The 24,195-nt window shown below is 29.5% G+C and overlaps 2 protein-coding genes and 1 pseudogene across 2 annotated transcripts; all 3 read right to left on the bottom strand.

The window, feature by feature from the left end:
* Window positions 1-1,791: 1,791 nt before the first annotated feature.
* LOC129319028 (receptor-like protein Cf-9) lies at window positions 1,792-5,305 on the bottom strand (annotated as a pseudogene).
* Window positions 2,137-3,375, bottom strand: LOC129317376 (receptor-like protein 33). Its single transcript, XM_054961709.1, has 2 exons — window positions 2,940-3,375; window positions 2,137-2,855 (listed from the first exon to the last, which is right to left on the bottom strand). Exons 1-2 carry the CDS (start codon window positions 3,373-3,375, stop codon window positions 2,137-2,139), a joined length of 1,155 nt encoding a protein of 384 aa, XP_054817684.1.
* An 8,177-nt stretch (window positions 5,306-13,482) lies between the features above and the next one.
* LOC129317375 (receptor-like protein Cf-9 homolog) lies at window positions 13,483-16,047 on the bottom strand. Its single transcript, XM_054961708.1, has one exon. The coding sequence runs from the start codon at window positions 16,045-16,047 to the stop codon at window positions 13,483-13,485; it is 2,565 nt and encodes an 854-aa protein (XP_054817683.1).
* Window positions 16,048-24,195: the final 8,148 nt, after the last annotated feature.

Below are 24,195 nucleotides of genomic sequence, written 5' to 3'. Positions count from 1 at the left end.
TGGATTTCTCCCCCCTCCAAAGAAAAACTAGCGGGGGAGGGGTGGATGTGGAATTTTTTTCAACTATCATATAAATGACCCACAAATAATGAAACTAATTGCTGAAAAAAAAATTAACGAACCTTGGTGGCTCTTTCTTGACTACAAACTCTTCTTTATAATATAGGCAAATATTAAACAAATAATCACAACTTGTACAGAGACTTTTATTTGTGATGTGATGCACATTAAATTGTATTAAAGGAACCTCATATGAAAAAAAGTGAACGCATCATTTTCTACAAATTATTTGAACAATTTTTTTAAAAAATAAGGAAGACAAAAGATTAGTCCCTACGAATTAAAAAATATTGAAATAATCCGAAGGGCATAAAAAAAATTGTCATGTACTTTTTAATAAATTTAATATGGAAGAATGAGCCCACTTATAGCAAGGAAACAAAAGTCCTTTTATTAAATCTTTTTTCTGCTATTTTATAATTTTATAATAATAAATTTTTTATTATTTATCTGTGTGAAATATGTAAGTATTGACCTTTTAGACAGTGAATGATGTGCAAGAAGGTGTATGATGAAATTTCAAAATAGTGTCCCATATTATTAATAAGAGTTATTATCATATATGAAGAAATTTTAAAATATAATGGTGCAATGTTAACATAATCTATCATCTTAAGAATTGGTGCTTGAAGCCTCTACATATTTATCAAATTGGAGTTAATCAGTTTTCTAAATGCTAATGTTACATGAACACTGTGATTATTGATTATTATATCAACTACTTATTTTGAGTTCAATTTGTGAATATGAATGTATATTAACTTATTTAAATTTATATATTAGTTTATATATTAGGTCTTTGGTTTCTTATATAATATTTTAATATTGAGATAAAAATGTAATAATTTCATAACGATTAGCTTGATCACGATCAAACTTACAAATTATGACTATTGCCGTGAGAAATTCAATAACTGTTGAGATTGAGGCTCCATGAAGGAGGGGGAGATTGCACCTAACTCATTAAAGAATTTATGTCCTCAAAATTTAAAATTCCTTCAAATTGTCTCGATCATAATTTCGTTAAATTGATCATTCTCATAGAATTTAGAGTAAAATACAAAGATCTTCATTTCATTTTGCTAAAATTACAAAGAAAAAAAAGTCGATCAGTCATGGACCTTTTATGATATGTCACATGTGTAGAAGAATTAAGGTGCCGTGAATAATGGTTTGCAGAGTCATCTTATAAAGAATTTTCAAAATGGGTCCCATATTAACAAATTTTATTGACCATATGTGACTAGGATTTGATGGGAATCAAATGTAAGGGCTTTTCTTTTTTTTTTCTTTTTTGGATACAAATTCAAGGACTTTCTGTTTATAATTTAAATTAGCATCAAATTTCAAATCTGAAATAATTATACATGAACAAAGTAATGAATGTCTGATGGCCTGATGCTCAAAATTAATAATAATTAACTATCATTATTAGTAATTAATCTGAAATTTGAGTAATCACATACAATTGGTAATTTGGATTTTTTTTCTTTTGTAAATTTAAAATGTTCGTAAGACAGATTTGGAAAATATGTAAGATACGCTATGATGTTTGAAGACAGACCAACTTATGTAATAATAATATTGTTTTATAAAAACAATGCAATAATAAGATTGAATGTAATTCAGATTTTGTAATAGAATCTTAATTATTTTTATTTTTCCGATGGTCTGCTAGTTTAAATGAAATAATAAAGAAACTAACCAATGTTGCTCATACTTCAAAACACGTTGAAAAAAAACGATAGTGATAACAAATCACTTAAATTACATAAAAAAATATTCAGGCTATTACATTTAAAAGAAAACATAATACGCTGATCTTATTGTCAGTACAATACTTAATTGACATGATACAACAAGCCAAACAAAGAACCAAAAAAAAAAAGACAATGAAACCACAACAACATCCAAATCCCCAATCTCTAGCTGCCTCATTCTTCTTCAATGTGCATGAGCCCTCCTTCTTGTCCCTTTTGCTTGTTTCATATGTTGACTTCCAAAAATTTTAACAAGCCAATAAGGTTTCCCAATTGAGAACACAACATATCCCATGAGGATTCCAAATACCATTCCTCATCCATATCCCAAGGCTACTGGTTTCCAATCAAATCCAAATTTCTCATGAGATTCAAAAGTTGATGAAGATCCATCCTTAATATTGCAAGTTTTTGACAATGGAACACCACACAATCCTACATTTCCCTCATATGAATCACTTTGGAATGTATCAAATTGTTTACCTCTTGGTATGTTCCCCTCAAGCTGATTTTGTGAAAGGTTCAAAACAGCAAGAAAGTTGAGATTTGTCAATTCTTGAGGAATCTCACCCACAATCTTGTTACATGATAGATCTAACCATTCTAGACTTGTCAAATTCCCCATTGATTTTGGAATAGAACCAGTGATTCTATTGTGGGAGAGGTTTAGCCCTATTAGTGCATGTAGCTCTCCAATGGCAATTGGAATCTCCCCATCAAATTTATTACTTGACAAGTCAATGGTGGTGAATATTGTCAAGATCCTTTCCAACTCTATGGTGTAACCTTTCCATGTGATCACCACTGAATCCTTATAAATAGAATAATTTTTATTTCCCATGTATTGCGCACCAACTTCAATACTATCTATTTTCATCATTCCTTTAAGCTCCTTGATGTATGTTGTTGGCAAAGATCCATTAAAGTGGTTGTTGGAAATGTCAAAAATCCTTAACTTAGGAAATGGATTCTTGGTATTGGAACTAGGAATGGCCCCATAAAACCTATTATCTCTTAAAACAAGTACTTGCAACTCTAGTAAAGCATCAAGCTAACAAGGAAGTGTATCCTCAATCTCATTCTGTCCAACATCAAATATTTCTAGCTGAGTACAATGACCCAAAGACATAGGCAATGATCCCTTGAATCGGTTGCTGTTGAAATGCAAAGTTTGCAGGACATTACTCTTTGAAAAATTGTTCGGTAAAGTTCCAGAAAAATTATTCATCTGTAGATCTAGAACAGAGAGATTTGGGAGGGCAACAAGGCATTGTGGAATAGGGCCTGACAAGTTGTTGTGAGACAAGTTGAGTATCTCAAGTGAGCTTGCATTGCAAAATAGAAAGGAAATATCTCCCTTAAATTTATTGTTTGAGACTGAAAAAAATTCAGCTCCAAAGAATGGAATTGGGAGGTTTCCTTCTAACTCGTTAAAGCTAAGATCAAGAAATTCAACACTCATATTTGAAAGGAATGAAGGAACTTGACCACTGGAATTATTATTATTGAGTTCCAAATAGCGTAATTCACTAAGCTTCCCAAATACATTCGACATTCCACCACTAAAATTATTCATTGAAAGATCTAAGTATTGGAGATGTTCAATATTTCCAAGTGATGATGGGAGTTGACCACTAAAACTATTATTGGAAAGAGATAAGGAAGTGAGATTTACTAGTGTTGAAAGAAATGAGACCCCACCACTAAAATTATTGTTTGAAAGATCTAACTCATGAAGACATTCAAGGTTGGAAAGGGATGGGATTTGACCACTAAAGTTATTATTGGAAAGATTTATCCAAGTGAGATTTACAAGTGTTGAAAGGAATGAGATCCCACCACTAAATTTGCTTGACGAAAGGTCCAAAATGGCGAGTTGAGTGAGATTCTTGAAACTTGGAGGAATAGGCCCTTCAAATTGGAAATTTTTGAGATCTAGGTCTTCAAGAGACTTCAAATGGCCTATAGAATCTAGTATCTCTCTTGAGAAAGGTGTCCCCTCAAGAACCAAACCCCTTAGAGGAGAGCTTCAGTTGAGCTTTGAAAGTTGAACCTTTGCATTTGTATTCCAACTCATGTCTAGATATTTAAGATTTTCTAAATAGAAAATGCTATTTGTGATATCACCTTGCAAAGAAGTTTCTTCAAAAGAAAGATAAATTAAAGATGACGACAAATTCATAAGATGAGAAAGAGAGTTTGGTGTAATGGAGGACATGTTCACATAATCTAACCTTAGTACCCTTAAATTGGTTTAGTTTAGAATCAGCTTTTCCCAAGTAGATGGTTCAAGTCTAAGTAATGAGCTCCCCATTATACCAGAACTCCAAGACAAGTCAAGTGAGGCCAATTTAGACAACTGTGACATTTCAGATGGGATTTCACCAAAAAAATTATTTTGTCCTAGTCTTAAGTAAGTGAGATGTTGTAGGTTTGAAAGGAATGAGATCTCACCACTAAACTTGTTAGAAGAAATGCCCAAATAAGTTAGTTGGGTGAGATTCTTGAAGTCTGTAGGAACCTACCCTTCAAATTTACACCAACTTAGATCCAAATGATTAAGATATTTCAACTGGCCAATGGAGTTAGACATTGTTCCTGAGAAAGATGTGTCACCAAGATCCAAAGTGAAAGAGGAGAGCTCCAATTGGACTTTGGAAGTTGACCATTGAGATTTCTATTCCATGATAAGTCTAGTTCTGAAGATTTTTTAGGCAGAGAACGTCACTTGTGATATTCCCCTGCAACTTAGTATCATGAAGTCTAAGGGAGACCAAAGAGGATGACAAATTCATGAGTAATGACAAGGAGCTTGGTGGAATAGAAGACATATTTACATAATCTAAATTAAGTTCTCGTAGATCAGTCATGTTTAGAATGAGATTCTTCCAAGTGGATGGTTCAACTCTTAAACTCAAAAATTGATCATAAAAGGAAAGCCAATTCCGTGACAAATCAAGAGAGACCAATTTATACAATTTTGATATTTTGGAAGGAATTTCACCAATAAAACGTGAGTGGCTTAAGTTTAGATGCATGAGAGTGGAAAGCTCACCAAATTGAGATGATATGAGAGACCAACTAAAATTATTGAAAGCCAAGTTGAGTGATTGGAGATCAGAAAGCTGGAAGAGGCTACTATTAGGATGGAGTTCACCTTGAAGCCAGCTACAACTGAGATCAAGGCCAATCACATGGCCTGACATGGAGTCACACGTGACCCCATCCCACAAGCAGCAATTGGAATCATTCCCCCATGAAGCCGTCTTTGGGTAAGATGAGTTCCTAAGCTGAAAGGCATAGGAGTGGTCATCAAAATACTCATCACACTCAATTGAAGCTGAGTGATTGAGAGAGAAAGAGTGTTTGAAATGGAGAATGGCAGAGGAGTCATGAGAATTACAAAAAGGGGGGTTGAGAGAAGAAGAAAGGGAAGGAGAAAGAAAGAACAAGTAGAAACAGAGCATCATTGCAAATGCCATAACTCAAGTAGCTAGGAAAGGAATGATTAAGGGAATGATGGATATGGTGCTTCTGGCATCTACAAGATGAAGCTTCATTTATAGAAGGAGTCTCGTAATGGTGGGAGGGACCTACATCAAGACTTTTCCTTACCAAAGAAACCCCTAAGCCCATAATTATTGTGTCTTATTTTTTGTCTCTTGAATTTTCGAAATCTCAATGAAACCAAAACAGTAAGATGTCTAAAATCTTTTTTCTTTGTATTCTTTTAATAAACGTTCTTTCAAAGGACGAATAACAAAATTAGGTTGTGCCTATTACAAATTAAATTGGCTTATCCTCAAACTATAAGATTGATTATTGTACAAAAATTGCTCTGTACTTTTTTCTTATCCGTGCTCTGTTTATACGTGGATGAGATTGTACGGCGAGCCACATCTGGAATTTGCATTCGCATTATTGCTTGACTTGTTTAAAATAAATGAATTCCAAATTTGATTAATCAGTGTTAGTTGATTACAGAACAAAAGAAGCTGTTACTCTTTACAAAATTTTTAAATTCATCTCATGTTCTTTATTTCTTAATTTGCAACAAATTAAAATATAACTTCGTGATGAGGGTAATTTTTCATTAATTAATATCTTAAAATGATACAAATTCGTTTAAGAACGTGGAAAAAGCATGGCGCTGACAGGGCATGTGTGCTTAATATGTACCGTAAATTAATTTTTTTTAAAAGGAAAACGTAGCTATAAAAAAATAAAAAAGGAAAACGTAAAAGGCATGATTCTAACGCGCTTTCTGTTGTTGGACCAAAAAAAAAAAAAAAGCTCTCTGTTGATGTATTTAATTTAGCGATAAACACATTCGTATAAATATTATTTTTGGCCCTAAATTATACATAAAATTGATTGAAACAGTTAAGAACTGCAGTAAAAAGTATTTGAAAATTATATTTTGTAAATATTAAACTGGACCATTGAAAATTTAATCTAATGGCTAAAATGTGCAAAAAAAAAAAATGGAAGAATAAATAATCAAAGAGAAGCCCAGTTTCAACGAAACTAGGTGATATTTTTCACTTGACTTCAAAGTATTTGTTATTAATATAAATATTAAATACAACAAATAAATAAATTCAATTTAATTTTCAGTTGATCACTTAGAAAAATATTTCTTGTTTTTTGGAAAATATTTCATGTACGTAATATATGTCCAAAAGAAGATTGTTCATTTTAATCTCATTCACTCATTAAAAGTAAATGACATGGCATAGAAATATATGAGATATCTAAATTATAGGCTTATAACACCATATAGAAAAAAGGAAGACGAAAAACTTTTGTTGACATTTAAATATACCCTATAATTTGAATAATCTCATTCGCTCGGTAATTTGATTATTAATTTTTATAAATTTAAAAAGTTGGTAAGAAACAACCGGGAAATATGAAAAAAAATGTTTCTAATGCTTGGAGACCTGCCATCATATGTACTGGAATTTTTTTGATTAAAGTATAATTTTGGTCCTGTAACTTTATATAAGGTTTTAATTTGATCTTTTAATTTTATAAAATATATTTTAGTCTTTTAACTCTAAGACTATTACTTTTAAATGATTTTTTCATACCAATCATTGTTATTTTTTAAAAAAATTGAACTTAATAAATCAATATTTCATAATGCTTTTACAATATTTAAAAGCTCAATGTAAAATGTTTTTGTAATGAAATTAACAGTGTTAATGTTAAAAGACTGAAAAAGAAAATATTATTATTGGTCTCTATAATTTCATTAGCTCTTGCTTTTAGTCCATGTATCTTCTTTTCATTGTTCTCAGTTCCTATAGTTTCAATAAGATTGGGTAATGTTTTTTTCTCAAGTTATAACAATGTTAAATTATAGGAACTACAAGGAATGAAAACAAATTATAAAGACTAAAAGTAAATGTAATAAAATTATATAAACTAATGATTGTGTTTTCTCAACTGAAAATACACTTTATAAAATTAAGATTCTAAAATAAAATAGTGTGTAAAGTTATAGGGGTAAAAGTATATTTATCAAAAAAAATTTTATGTTTTTCTTTTCCTCTGTGCACACGCGCACACGGTGAGTGCAACATAAAATAATAAATTTCTTTAAGATTTACTTTAAACTTTGATAATAACTCCACTTATATTACTATGAGAGTTAAAATATTAATCAATTGTTAATGTGTGCGTATCTCACTCTCCCTCACTCGCGTGCACGAATTGTGATTATATTATTGGATATAAATTTAACAATTGTGAGATTCATGCAAAATAAAGTTAGTGAATGACTTTGCCCTCAATATCTCAACTAAACAAAGAATTATTGCGTCTTATTGTTTTCCGTCTTTTGAATCTCTGAAATCTCAACTAAACTAAAATGTCTAAAAACTTTTTTTCTTTTAAATTTCTTAATAAATGTTCTTTCAAAGGACGAATAGCAAAAAATAGTTGTGTCTATTACAAATTAAACGGCGTATCCTCAACCTATAAGATTGACTATTGTACAAAAATGGTTCTGTCCTTTTTTTGTTTTTTTTTTAAATGACTACTCTGTTTATATGTGGATGAGGTTGGGAGCCATCTGGAATTTGCATTTGAATTATTGCTTGACTTGTTTAAAATAAATGAATACTCCAAATTTGATTAATCAGTGTTAGTTGATTAAGAAATTAAAGAAGCTGTTTCTCTTTACAAAATTTGTAAATTCATCTAATATTTTTAATTTCTTATAGTAGCACTATAAAATGATAAAATTTTGTTTAAGAACGTGGAAAAAAGCATGACTCTGACAGTGAATGTGTGCTTAATATGTACCATAAATTATTTTTTAAAAAAAAAATAAACCGTAGCCATAAACGCCCTCGTGTAAATAATTTTCTTGGACCTAAACAGTTAAGAACTGTGGTAAAAAGTATTTAAAAGCATATATTTTGTAAATATTACATCTGCACCATTGAAAATTTAATCTAAGGGATAAAATAAGAGAAGCCAAGTTGCAACGAAACTAGGTGATATTTTTTACTTGACTTCAAAGTCTTGGCTATTAATATAAATATCAAATACAACAAATAAATCACATTCAATTTCTTTTTCAGTTGACTTGGAAAATATTTCTTGTTTTTTATTGACGACTTGGAAAATATTTCATGTATGTAATCTATGAACCAAAAGATTCTCAGTCACTTATTCAAAGTAAATAACACGGTATAGGGATATGAGATATCTAACCAAGTGATAGCAAATTAATGGTGGCTACTCTTTTATCTATAATTTGTTAAACGATGCCTCCTATCATTTTTTTTAACAATTTAATCAACGATTTGATGATTTGATCAACTCCTATGTTACTGTTATTATATATGATTGAGATTAAAATATCTTTACATTTCTTCAATTTTACTAAAATTAATTGTTATAAAAACTTCTCTTTTATTTTTAGAACACATACTTATGTGTTAGGAGAATAAAGAAAATTAAAGCAAGTATGGATATTTTTATATAACTAAATATTTGAACGGATTTATTTTTTATTTTTTGAAGAGCCGACATGTGGAATTTTCTTGACACTATCATATAAGTGACCTAGAAATAAAGAAAATGACGGCCAAAAAAAAAAAAATTAACGAAACTTGGTTGTCCTATCTTGACTTCAAAGTCTTCGCTATAATATGGACAAATATTAGACAAACGAATTTACAAGCTTTTCCAGGGTTCACATATAATGTTCAAATTTTTGCAGTTTGAAAATCATTTTTAATGCATGTGCCTACAAAATGGATGTTTAAGACTTCCTTATAATGTGAAATTTTGAATCATTCTAATTCACTCATTCAATGTAAATAACACGGTATAGAAGAAAAAATAAAAAAAAATCTTTAACATTTAAATACGACCCATAGCACCTAAATATTATATCTATCGATTTACTATATTTTATATTTAAATATTGACACTAACTACAGAAACTGAAAACAATGGCAGAGCCACATGTTGTTGACGGGTATGAGTTTTCCTATTTTGCTGTTTGCACACCCTTTCTTTCTTATACTTTGTACCTTTTATTTTAATATTTAAAATTTAAAATCCATTTCAATCTTGTTTTCTTAGCCTAGATCTAAAATTTAATTTTTTAACTCAAAGCCCAGTGAATATTAGCCTATAATTTCACTATACTTAAATATCAATATTATTTATTAATCCTCTAAAAAATTAAAAAAAAACTAATTTGACTAAACTAGACTCACACCATCCTTGTTCTGAATGAGTACTAGTCTAAAAAAGGAAATGCAAAATGAAGATTTAAAACCCAAGAATAAACTAACGTTTTGAATTAAGAAACAAAAAAAAGAAAGAATGGAAGAGAAACGGTGAATTTAGAAGAGATGGAAAAGTTTTTCTTGTACTGAAGATCCCGATTCTGTTACTGCTCCCTGACCTAGGACCCTAGCTCTGCTACTGCTGAAAACAAAACTTTTTTAACATTACTCTGACTTCAGCTTACTTAGCTTGAATACGAATGTTAAGTTAAAATAATAATCATTTGTGGATTAGTATGTGTGTCTCACTTTCACTTGCTCACTCACGCGTGGGTGCATTATGATTATATTATTTGATATAATTAACAGAACAATTTTTGAGATTCATGTAAAACAAAGTTAGTGAATGGCATTTTATGATATGTATAGATGATTTTTTTCCCCCTAAAGTATGTATAGATGAATTGATGTCCCGTGAATAGAAGTTTGTAGAGTGATACCTATAAAGAATTTTCCAAACTGTCCCATATCAACAAATTTTATTGACCACATGTCTCATGTACACATTGTAATATCGAGGATAAGGTTTGATGGACGACCAAAATGCAAACACACTTTTTTTTAATATATATTAAATTGGCATCACATCTAGAATAATTATCGACAAAGCATTTGACTATAATAAATAATAATAAAAATAAATCTAAAATTTGAATAATATCATTTACTTGGTAATTTGATTATTAATTTTTATAAATTTAAAATGTTGGTAAGAAACAACCGGAAAATATATATGTAATAAGATGCTGGAGGGATGATTTCTTTGGTCCAGATAATAGGCCATTGGAGAGGTTATTTTGATGCATTAACTAATTATTTTCAAATTTATTAAACCTAATTATAAATCTCCTCCCAATTATAATTCAATTGAGAAGAAAATGATAGAAAATCTTTTAAGATGATTTAAATATGTATAAAAAAGACAGTTGGATGTGCCGGTGATGATGGTGGAATATTTAGTCTTGTGTTTTTTTGAAGATGCCATAGAGGGGAATCAAAAAGAACAATCGATTAAGTTTTTTGAACTGGATATTCTTGTTAACAATATACGTAAAGATTTGGATGTCAATAAAGAACAATGGTGCCATGCAATTCATAGAGTCAATCCTACCTACTAGGGACATGAGGCTTGTTGTAGCATAAATCTTGCCACAAATATAAATTTTTATTATAAAGAAAAAAATTAATATTTGTGTTAATGTGTAAAAACTCATAAAGTATCATGTGAGGAGTTTTGACATCCTTATTAAATTAAACTTGGACTTTTATTTAGACCTCTTGAAAAAAAAAAAACTGCTATTTCTATGCTTGACTTGGATCAACAAAAATTTGTAGGCTATCTCTACGGATATTATCCACTCATTTGATCATATCATCATTGAATTCATCATTTGATTTGATATTTTGAGCGGCATAAAAATTGAAAAGAAAAAAGAAAGACGACTGGGAAAGTATTTATATTACTAGATATATTTAAATATGGATTTCTTTAAACTCCCTTTTCTATTAGGAAAAGCGTTAGCTCGGTTAAAAAAAAAAATGAGACTCCATGCAATATACTTGACTTTGGTACCCATAAAAGAAAATAATTAAGGAAAAAAAATAATCAATGAAACTATGTGGCTCTTTTTTTCTTGACTTGAAAAGTCTTCTCTATTAATATAAATATTATAATACCTTTTCATGGCTGAAAATAGACTTATAGCTCATATCCTCCAATATGGGCAAATACAAACAAATGGATTACTTCAATTTCTTTATCAGTTGACTTGGAAAATATTTTGTATTCCGAATCGATATATAAAAGAAGACTGTTCTCATCCACTCATTCAAAGTAAATATCACTGTATAAAAGAAAAAGAGGAAATTTTTTCTTTATCATTTAAATATATCCCATGCATAAATGCTAAACAATTTCTCAGTTTACTCTAATTTATATTTAAATATGGACACAAACCACAAAAATGGAAAATAAAACTAATTTGCATCACTCAGACTTCATCTTACTTTAATTATCTCCAAGTAACATCACTTTTATACATACATAAACATATACAAAAATTGAACAATTTTGAAAGTTAGTGAATGATATTGTAAGATATGTACAGGTGAATTGATATGCCATGAATAAACGTTTGTACAGTCATCATCTTATAAAGAATTTTCAAAATAGATCCCATGTTAACAAATTTGATTGACCACATGTGTCATATACATCGTAATAACGAGGATAAGGTTTGATGAAGAAAGATCAACGACCACCATGAAGATCAAAGAGAACAATTGATTAAGTTTTTGAATGGGATTTTTTGATTAATAATATATCCAAGTATTTGGTTGCTAATATAGTTCAATGACACCATATAATTGATGTAGCTGATCCCATCTAGTAAAATAAACTATTCTTATTGCATAGAGCTTTCCCCCAATAGGAGTTTTATTAGAGAGAGAAAAATTAACATTTGGGTTAAGGTGTAAACATATTCATAAATATATTAATATAAATGTCAAAACCTTCTCATGTTTAGTAATTAGACTTAGCTCATATCCACCAATATGGGCAGATACTAACAATTGGATTACTTTAATTTCTTTTTCAGTTGACTTGGAAAATATTTTGGGCACATAATTCATGTCCAAAAGAAGATTGTTCCTTATATCACGATGGGCTTGAAAATGAACTAAAAGAATCTCATTCACTCATTCAAAGTAAATAACACGATATAGAGATATCTAGTTAAGTTGAGCAAATGATAATGTTGGTTAATCTTGTCTTTCCTTTTTCAAAAGACATTCCTAATCTGATTTTTTAACAACTCAATCAACACGATTTGATTTTAACTCATATGTTACTATTATTCTATATGGATGAAATTAAAATGTGTTGACCTTTCTTCAATTTTACTAAAATTAATTATTATAGAAACGTCTCTTTTTAAAGAAAATAATAAAAGAAAAAATTAACGAAATTTGGTGGTCCTTTCTTACTTGACTTCAAAGTCTTGCTTATAATATGGACAAATATAAAACAAACCATTTTGCAAGCTTTTGCTGTCCACATATTGTGGATAAATTTTACAATTTGAAATTCATTTTAATGCAGGCACCTACAAAATGGGTGTCCTCTATTTTGTTCACTCACACACGCGCGGATCATTGTGATTACATTATTCAATATAAATTGAACAATTATGAGATTTATCAAAAATAAATTTAGCGAATGACATTTTTATGATATGGATAGATGAATTGATCCGCCTTGAATAAAGGTTTGTAGAGTCATTCTATAGAGAACTTTCAAAATAGGTCCCATATTAACAAATTTTATTGACCACATGTTTCATATACATTGCAATATCGAGGATAAGGTTTGATGAAGGAACAAATGCAAACAATTTCTTTTGTTAATATATAATTAAATTAACATCACATCTAGAATAATTATCAACAAAGCATTGAATGTCTGATGCTCTTAATTGTAATTAATAATAACAATAATAAATCTAAAATTTGAATATTCTCATTAACTTTGTAATTTGATTATTTTTTCATAAATTTAAAAACCTGGTATGAAACAATTGGAAAATTTGTGAAAACGGTTCTAAAGCTTGGAGACCGGTCATCGTGTGTACTGGAATTTTTCCTTTCGTTTGTTTTGTCTTTCTTTGTGTGGAAATGCATTAATATTTGCATTCACACACACAGAGCAAACTGAAGGTTATTTAAATTTTTGTATTTAGTTATATTTATTATATGGTGATAAAATTTGACTAGAAGAGCAATTGATTTGTATAACCTCAGAAGATCCACGTTCACACCATGAAACAAAAGCTGTTAACTGGAAAACATTAATGTTCTAAACAAAAGTTGTTGTGAGACAAGTTGAGTATCTCAAGTGAGCTTGCATTGCAAAATAGAAAGGAAATATCTCCCTTAAATTTATTGTTTGAGATTGCAAAAAATTCAGCTCTAAAGAATGGAATTGGGAGGTTTCCTTGTAATTTGTTGAAGCTAAGATCAAGAAATGTGACACTTGTATTCAAAAGGGATGAAGGCACTTGACCATTGAAATTATTGTCATTTAGTTCCAAATATCGCAATTCACCAAGCTTTCCAAGCACATCTGGTATTCCACCACTAAAATTATTCATTGAAAGATCTAAGGATCGGAGACATTCAAGGTATCCAAGTGATGATGGGAGTTGACCACTAAAACTATTATTAGAAATATATAAGGAAGTGAGATTTGCAAGTGTTGAAAGGAATGAGACCCCACCACTCAATTTGTTTGAGGAAAGGTCCAACATTAATAATTTACTTAGCTTTCCAAACACATCTGGTATTCCACCACTAAAATTATTCATTGAAAGATCTAAGAGTTGGAGACATTTAAGGTATCCGAGTGATGATGGAAGTTGACCACTAAAACTATTATTAGAAAGAAATAAGGAAGTGAGATTTGCAAGTGTTGAAAGGAACGAGACCCCACCACTCAATTTGTTTGAGGAAAGGTCCAACCCTAATAAGTTACTAAGCTTTCCAAACACATCCGGTATTCCACCACTAAAATTATTCATTGAAAGATCTAAGAATTGGAGACATTTAAGGTATCCGAGTGATGATGGGAGTTGACCACTAAAACTATTATTAGAAAGATATAAGGAAGTGAGATTTGCAAGTGTTGAAAGGAATGGGACCCCACCACTCAATTTTTTTGAGGAAAGGTCCAACATTAATAATTTACTTAGCTTTCCAAACACATCTGGTCTTCCGCCACTAAAATTATTCATTGAAAGATCTAAGAATTGGAGACATTCAAGGTATCCGAGTGATGATGGGAGTTGACCACTAAAACTATTATTAGAAAGATATAAGTAAGTGAGATTTGCAAGTGTTGAAAGGAATGGGACCCCACCACTCAATTTGTTTGAGGAAAGGTCCAAACTAATGAGTTGTGTGAGATTCTTGAAACCTGGAGGTATAGGACCTTCAAATTGGCAATTTCTGAGATTTAAGCCTTTAAGAAACTTCAAATGGCCTATGGAATCTGTTAGTTCTCCTGAGAAAGGTATGCCACTGAGTTGCAAGTAAATTAGAGGAGAGCTCCAGTTGAGCTTTGAAAGTTGAACCTTAACATTTGTATTCCTACTCATATCTAGATATTTAAGATTTTCTAAATGGAAAATGCTATTTGTGATATCACCTTGCAAAGAAGTTTCTCCAAGAGAAAGATAAATTAAAGATGACGACAAATTCATGAGTCGAGAAAAAGTGTTTGGTGTAATAGAAGACATGATCACATGATCTAACCCAAGTTTCCTTAAATTGGTTTTATTTAGAACTAACTTTTCCCAAGTAGATGGTTTAAGTCTAAGTGATGAGCTCCCCATTGTACCAGAACTCCAAGACAAGTCAAGTGAGGCCAATTTAGACAACTGTGACATTTCAGATGGGATTTCACCAAAAAAATTATTATTTCCTAGTCTTAAGTAAGTGAGATGTTGTAGGTTTGAAAGGAATGAGATCTCACCAATAAACTTGTTGGAAGAAATGTCCAAATAAGTTAGTTGGGTGAGATTCTTGAAGTCTGTAGGAACCTGCCCTTCAAATTTACACCAACTTAGATCTAAATGATTAAGATATTTCAACTGGCCAATGGAATTAGACACTGTTCCTGAGAAAGATGTGTCATTAAGATCCAAAAATGAAAAAGGAGAGCTCCAATTGGACTTTGGAAGTTGACCATTGAGATTTCCATTCCATGATAAGTCTAGTTGCTGAAGATTTTTTAAGCAAAGAACGTCACTTGTGATATTTCCCTGTAACTCAGTATCTTGAAGTCTAAGGGAGACCAAAGAGGATGACAAATTCATGAGTAAAGACAAGGAGCTTGGTGGAATGGAAGACATATTTACAACATCTAAAGCAAGTTCTCGTACATTAGTCATGTTTAGAATGAGCTTCACCCATGTGGATGGTTCAAGTCCCAAAGGATTCCACTTCTCAAATGAGGAAAATCCATTCCAAGACAAATCAAGAGAGACCAATTTAAACAAATATGCAATTTTGGAAGGAATTTCACCACTAAAACTAGAGTAGCTTAAATTGAGATGAGTGAGAGTAGAAAGCTCACCAAACTGAGATGATATCAAGGACCCACTAAAATCATTGCAAGCCAAGTTGAGTGTTTGGAGATGAGAAAGTTGGAAAAGGCTACTATGTGGATGGAGTTGACCTTGAAGCCAGCTACAACTGAGATCAAGGCCAATCACGTGGCCTAACATGGAGTTACACGTGACCCTATCCCACAAGCAACAATTTGAATCATTCCCCCATGAAGCCGTCTTTGGGTAAGATGAGTTCTTAAAGTGAACAGTATAGGGGAAAGAGTCATCAAAATACTCATCACACATAATTGAAGCGGAATGATTGAGAGAGAAAGAGTGTTTGAATTGGAGAAGGGCAGAGGAGTCATGAGAATTACATAAAGGGAGGTTGAGAGAAGAAGAAAGGGAAGGAGAAAGAAAGAACAAGTAGAAACAGAGCATCATTGCAAATGCCATAACTCAAGTAGCTAAGAAGGGAATGATTAAGCGAATGATGGATATGGTGCTTTTGGCATCTACAAGATGAAGCTTCATTTATAGACGGAGTCTGGTAATGGTGGGAGGGACCTACATCAAGACTTTTCCTTACCAAAGAAACCCCTAAGCCCATAATTGTTGTGTCCTATTTTTTTTTTTTTTTTGGTCTCTTGAATTTTCGAAATCTCGACGAAACTAAAATAGTAAAATGTCTAAAATCTTTTTTCTTTGTATTCTTTCAATAACAAAGTTAGGTGTGTCTATTACAAATTAAATTGGCTTATCCTCAAACTATAAGATTGATAATTGTACAAAAATTGCTCTGCACTTTTTTCTTATCAGTGCTCTGTTTATATGTGGATGAGATTGTACGGCGAGCCACATCTGGAATTTGCATTCGCATTATTGCTTGACTTGTTTAAAATAAATGGATGCCAAATTTGATTAATGAGTGTTAGTTGATTAAAGAACAAAAGAAGCTGTTACTCTTTACAAAAATTTTAAATTCATCTCATATTCTTTATTTCTTAATTTGCAACAAATTAAAATATAACTTCATGACGAGGGTAATTTTTCATTAACTAATATCTTAAAATGATAAAAATTCGTTTAAGAACGTGCAAAAAGCATGACGCTGACAGTGCATGTGTGCTTAATATGTACCGTAAATTATTTGTTTTTAAGGAAAACGTAGCAATAAAAAAATAAAAAAGGAAAACGTAAAAGGCATGATTCTGATGGCACAAAAAAGTAAAAGGCATGATTCTAACACGCTTTCTGTTGTTTGACCCAAAAAAAAAAATCTGTTGATGATTTAATATAGCGATAAACACATTCGTATAAATAATTTTTTTGGCCCTAAATTATATATTTTTCACTTGACTTCAAATTCTTTGGTATTAATATAAATATTAAATACAACAAATAAATAACTTCAATTTAATTTTCAGTTGATCACTTAGAAAATATTTCTTATTTTTTATTGACGACTTGGAAAATATTTCATGTGCATAATCTATGTCCAAAAGAAGATTGTTTATTATAATCTCATCCACTCATGAAAAGTAAATGACATGGTGTAGAAATATATGACATATCTAAGTTATAGGCTTGTGACACCATATAGAAAAAGGAAGAAAAACTTTTGTTAACATTTAAATATACCCTATAACTGGTAAAAAAATCTATCAATTTACTCCATTTTATATTTAAATATTGACACAAACCACAAAAACTTAAAATAAAGCATATTTACATTTCTCCAACTTCAGCTTACTTAGCTTGAATTATCTCAAAGGAACTCTACGATGAGTTTTAAGTTAAAATATTAATCAATTGTGGATTAGTGTGTGTGTCTTATTCTCACTTACTAACTCAACGCGTATTGTGATTTTATTATTGAATATAATTAATTGAACAATTTTAAGATTCATGCAAAATGAAGTTAGTGAGTGACATTTTATGATAAGGTTTGACAGGTGAACAAATGCAAAGACACTTTTTTTGTTGATATATATTTAAATTAACAACATATCTAGAATAATTATCAACAAAGCATTGAATGTCTGGTGCTCTAGCTATAATAATAGTAGTAGTAGTAGTAGTGATAATAATAAATATAAAATTTGAATAATCTCATTCACTCGGTAATTTGATTATTAATTTTTATAAATTTAAAAGTTGGTAAGAAACAACCGGACAATATGAAAAAATGTTTCTAATGCTTGGAGACCCGCCATCATATGTATTGGAATTTTTTTGGTTAAAGTGTAATTTTGGTCCTCTAACTTTATATAAGGTTTTAATTTAGTCCCTTAATTTTATAAGATATATTTGAGTCTTTTAACTCTAAGACTATTAGTTTTAAATGATTTTTTCGTACCAATCATTGTTATTTTAAAAAAAATTGAACTTAATAAATTAATATTTGATAATGTTTTTTTAATATTTAAAAGTTCAATATAACTTGTTTTTGTGATGAAATTAACAGTGTTAATGTTAAAAGACTGAAAAAGAAAATATTATTATTGGTCCCTATAATTTCATTAGATCTTGGTTTTAGTCCATGTATCTTCTTTTCATTCTTTTCAGTCACTATAGTTTCAATAAAATTGGGTAACATTTTTTGTCAAGTTATAACGATGTTAAATTATAGGAATTATAAAGAATGAAAACAAATTATAGAGACTTTTGTAAACATAATAAAATTATAGAGACTAATAATTGTGTTTTCTCAACTGAAAATACACTTTATAGAATTAAAGTTTCAAAATAAAATAGTGTATAAAGTTATAGGGGTAAAAGTATATTTATCAAAATTTTCTTTATGTTTTTCTTTTCCTCTGCACGCACACGCACACGGTCAGTACAACATAAAATAATAAATTTCTTTAAGATTTATTTTAAACTCTAACACTACTACTTCTTCTTTTACCCACCGTTTGGATGGAAAGAAAAATTAACAAGAAAGAAAATAAAAGGAAAAAAAGTAAAGAGAAGAGAAAACTGGAAAAAAAAATATTGTTATATCAGAGAAAGTATTGTTATTGCATAAATATAACCTTTCCCCAAATAGGAGTTTTATCAGAGAAAGAAAAATTAAGGGTAAGGTGTAAAAATATTTACAAATATATCAATATAAATATCAAAGCATTCTCATGTTCGGTAATTAGATTTAGCTCGTATCCTCCAAAACGGGAATTGGATTACTTTAATTTCTTTTTCAGTTGACTTGGAAAATATTTTGTATACGTAATTCATATATAAAAGAAGATTGTTCCTTATATCAAGATGGGCTTGAAAAGAAATTAAAGAATCTCATTCACTCATTCAAAGTAAATAACACGGTATAGATATATATGAGATATCTAATTAAGCTGAGCAAATAATAATGTTGGTTAATCTTATCTTTACTTTTTCAAATGACGCTCCTTAACAGATTTTTTAACAACCTAATCAACACGATTTTATTTTAACTCAAATGTTACTGTTATTATATATGGGTGAAATTAAAATATATTGACCTTTCTTCAATTTTAGTAAAATTAATTATTATCGAAACTTCTCTTTTTGAAAAACAACACACTCTTATGTGTTTGAAGAACCAAAAAAAAAAAAGCAGGCATGGATTTATTTATATAATTAAATACTTGATGAAGACAAATTTCTTTTTTCTTTTTTCTTTTTCTGAAGAACCGTCAATTCACATTATCACATAAATGACTGAAAATTAAAGAAAATAATAAAAGAAAGAATCAACGAAATTTGGCAGCTCTTTCTTCCTTCACTTCAAAGTCTTCGCTATCATAACCCAAAAAAAAAAAAACAAAAGAAAAGAACAGTCTTCGCTATAATATGGACAAATATTAAACAAACCATTTTACAAGCTTTTGCTGTCCACATATTGTGGATAAATTTTACAATTTCAAAATCATTTTAATGCAGATGCCTACAAATTGGATAGCTTCTATTTTTTCACTTGACTTGGAAAGAAAAACCCAAAGTAAAATTGTCTTTTGCATTAAAACTTCATCCACTCGAAGTAAATAACACGTACAGAAGAAGAAAGAAAAAAATTCTCTTTCGCATTAAAATTTTGACACAAACCAAAAAAACTGAAAATAAAACTTAATTACATTACTCCGACTTCAGCTTACTTAGCTTGAATTATCTCCAAGTAACACTACTATATATGAGTGTTGAGTTAAAACAATAATCAATTATGGATTAGTGAGTGTGTCTCACTCTCCCTGATCACTCCCTCATGCGTGGATGCATTGTGATTATATTATTTGATGTAATTAATTGAACAACTTTGAGAATCATGCAAAATAAAACTAGTGAATGGCATATTATGATATGTATAGATGAATTATTGTGCCGTGAATAAAGGTTTGTAGAGTCATCCAATAAATAATTTTCAAACTAGGTCCCATATTAACAAATTTTACTGACCACATGTACATGTAATATGGAGGACAAGGTTTGATGGATGAAGAAATGCAAACACACCTTTTTTTGTTAATATATATTTAAATTAACATCACATCTAGAATGATTATCAGCAAAGCATTGAATGTCTGATGCCCTTAACTATAATTAATAATAATAATTCTAAAATTTGAATAATCTCATTCAATTGGTAAGTTGATCATTAATTTTTATAAAATTTAAAAAGTTGGTAAGAAACAATCGGAAAATATATGTACTGGAAATTTTCTTTTCTTCTGCACACGCGTCTACACACACCCGGCACAACATCAAATTAAATAATAAATATGCTATATCCTGCAAAATCCATGTGTCGAATGAAAAGAAAGAGAAACTACTCCATCCATTCTTAAATATATGATACTTGAGGGATGATTTATTTGGTCCAGATTATAAGCCATTGGAGAGGTTATTTTGATGCATTAACTAATTATTTCCAACTTCATTAAACCTAATTAAAAATCTTCTCTCAATTATGAATCAATTGGGGAGAAAATGATAAAAAATTATTTTAGGTAGTTTGAACATGAACAAAAAATATAGCTGGAGGTGTTGAGTTTTTTTGAAGGGATAGAGAAAGATCATAGAGAGAAACATTTATCTTTTTGAACTAGATCTTTTAGTTAATAACATACCTAAAGATTTGGTTACCATTAGAATACAATAATGTTGTGCAATTCATATAGCTGATCCTACCTAATGAAATATAAGGCTTCTTGTTTTTGAATATATTTTCAACATTAATTTGCATTACTCAGACTTCATCTTACTCGAATTATCTCCAAGTAGCTCCACTTATATCACTACGAGTGTTAAGTTAAAATATTAATCAATTGAGGATGTGCTCATCTTACTCTCACTCGCGTGCGCACATATTGTAATTATATTAATCGATATAATTTTAACAATTTTGAGATTCATGCAAAATAAAGTTAGTGAATGACTTTGCCTTCGATACCACAATGGAGATAATTTCTCTAGTCGATGGAATCTACTTCTTCTACTATATAAAAAAAGAAGTTAGTAAATGACATTTTATGATATGCATAGATGAATTGATGTGCCATGAATAAAGCTTTGTATAATCATCCTATAAAGAATTTTTAAGATAGGTCCCATATTAACAAATTTTATTACTATGAGTGTTAAGTTAAAATATTAATCAATTATGTGGATTAGTTAAATCCCTTGACTTACACAATCTCATGCCCATAATAAGGTCCTGTTGGTTCCCTCAAAGAAACAAAAGCTGTTACCTGGAAAACATTGTGCCATACAAATGACCATAAAGCTCAAGCATATTTAATGTATTAAATTCTTGTCAAATACGGAAGAATGAGCCCATATATAATACCTGTGGATTAATTTTGTTTTCATCTCATTTCCAAGGCTTTACCTTCTGCTGTATTAAAAAAAAAATTCACGTTTCAGAACTACTTTGGGGGGGAATGTAAGGCTTTTTTTATTACCTGTTTTCACTAGTTTTTCGTTTTGAAAAAAATGAAAAAACTTATTTAAAAATATTATTTTCTTTTATTTGTTCTGAAAAGCAAGAAAATAAAATAAAATAAAATAAAAGTTGTTCTGGAAAACTAAACAAACCAGAACATATCTGAGATGTCTGTAACCTTTTGTTCTGCAACACTAGAGAAAAGAGAAAATATCATGTTTTTATTAATAACAATTATATTGATAAAATAAATTATTCTTTCACCCTTTATTTCACTAATTTATACTCCCTTCGTTTAAAAATATAAGGTATTTTGTGAGGATTTGAATGTTCAAAAATACAAGGCATTTTTAGTCTTTCAAGGTATAATCATTGCCTTTTTTTCAAACATGCCCTTATTGATGAATGACTTTATATTTATTGTAGGGTATTTAATAAGAGTAAATGTGAAAAGATAAAGTTAGTTTGAAAGTAGGTAACTACTTTATTGAAAGTGAAATTCGGTTAAAAATGCCTTACATTTTTTAACAGAGAAAGTATATGTTTTTCAAAATAATGATTCAATTTTTTTTTTTGGGTTTTGAAAACTTGTTCTAAGAAAATACTTTATAGAATCATGTTTAAGAACATAAAAACAGAAAACAGAATAAAATAAGCCTGTAAAAACCGTGATGCTTCTATGCTTGACTTGGATCAACAGATGCAAGTCTTAGATTAGATTAGAAGACTTTTCCTTATAAACAAGGGGCATTTGTTAAAAGATGCTCCTTATCATAGTTTTTGTATCAACAACTTAATCAACGATTTGATTATCTCTTATGTTGCTGACTTACAGTTATTACAAATGAATGGTATATATAAATATACATTGACCTATTTTCAATTTTACTAAAATTAATTATAATAGAATTAAGAGAAATATTTAGGTAGATCAGGTACACCACGTTATGTGTGGTTTGCCCAATAAAAATATAATATTTAGATGGTATTAAATATAAATTAATTATGATATTGATGACAATAGAGAGAAAAAAGACAAGAAATCAAATGTGTATTTTGTTATAAAAATAAAATCAATTTAAAAAATATCATACAATATTTTATTTAGACTACTTGAAATATTTTAATTGAATAAACTACAAATGATATGGTGCATCTGATTTATCTAAGTATTTCTCTAAAATTAAACTTCTCTCTTTTTTTAATGCACGCTTGTGCGTTTGAAGAATAAAGAAAAGCAAGGATGGAAGTATTTATATAACAAATTAAATATTTACATTTTTATTAATTTTGTATGAAGATTCTATATATGTATAAAAAATATTTAGAAAACAACCTAATTATAGAAATTTTGAGTTATAAAAATTATGTAATTAATTCTAAAGTTATATAATCATTTAATAAAAATATAAAAGTTTTTAATTTTTTTAAATAAAAAATATATGATTTTAACCTTCAGGGATTAGAAAATTTAATTGATCAAACTATAAGAAGCTCAATTAAATATAACTAACACAGGCATGTTAATTGTTAATTGATGTTCATAAATATTATCATATACGCGGACAAGTCTTCATCATCATCCTAGAACTCATTTGATTTTTTTTAGTAAATTTTGAATATGGATTTTTTTTTTGAAATATTATTCTTTTTATAAGAAAAATTGGTAACACGTTGGGTAAATGGTAATAAAAACCTGTCTCCTTAGGTCCCACATATAAATAATGAACGAAACTAGGTGGTTCTTTTTTGGTTAACTTCAAAGTCTTCTCCATTAGTATAAATATCAAATATTAACAAATGGATGACTTCAATTTCTTTTTCAGTTGACTTGGAAAATATTTGGTGTACGTATAATCCATTTTAAAAGAAGATTGTTCCTTGTACTATGGTGGCTGTTTTTTTTAATTAAGTTGAAAAAAATTAATGGTGGCTATGTTTTGTGTATAATTTGTTAAAAGATGTCCCTTATCAGATTTTTTTCTATCAACAACTTAATCAACGATTTGATTATCTCTTATGTTACTGACTTACTGTTATTGTATATGAATGATATATAAATATATATTGAACTTTTTTCAATTTTACTAAAATCAATTATTATAGAATTAAAATTCTTTTTCATTTTTAAAACCCATGCCGTGTTTGAAGAACGAGGAAAAGAATGGACGGAAGTATTTATACAACTAAATATTTGAAGATAGATTTCTTTTTTCTTTTCTTTTCTTTTTTCCTGAAGAACTGTCATGTGGAATTTTCTTCACCGAGAAATAAAGAAAAAAAAATCAACCAAACTAGGTGGCTCATTTGAAGTTTTCGCTATATAATATGGACAAATGTTAAACAAATCTTCATTTTGCAGGGTTCACATATTGTGGATAAATTTTGAAATTTGAAAATCACTTTAATAATGCAAGTGCTTACAGAATGGATGGCTTCTTTCTTTTTTTCAGTTGACTTGGAAAATGTTTGTGTAAGTAATGTTAATTGATGTTTTTAAGACTTTTCCTTATAACGTGACGGATGTGAAATTGCAC

This window comes from Prosopis cineraria, unplaced genomic scaffold (assembly GCF_029017545.1).
Source record: "Prosopis cineraria cultivar Desert tree isolate PC_DT_omini unplaced genomic scaffold, ASM2901754v1 PC8, whole genome shotgun sequence".
Lineage (NCBI taxonomy): Eukaryota > Viridiplantae > Streptophyta > Magnoliopsida > Fabales > Fabaceae > Prosopis > Prosopis cineraria.
This window is presented reverse-complemented; position numbering and strand designations above follow the sequence as displayed.

What these genes read in the sequence shown, in the direction of transcription:
- LOC129317376 (XM_054961709.1), bottom strand. Translation starts at nt 3,375, where the DNA reads ATGTCGAATGTATTTGGGAAGCTTAGTGAATTACGCTATTTGGAACTC. An exon ending in ATCATTGCCTATGTCTTTGG is followed by an intron (nt 2,856 to 2,939) that starts GTCATTGTACTC and finishes ATGCTTTACTAG; the next exon opens with AGTTGCAAGTACTTGTTTTA.
- LOC129317375 (XM_054961708.1), bottom strand. Translation starts at nt 16,047, where the DNA reads ATGTGTGATGAGTATTTTGATGACTCTTTCCCCTATACTGTTCACTTT.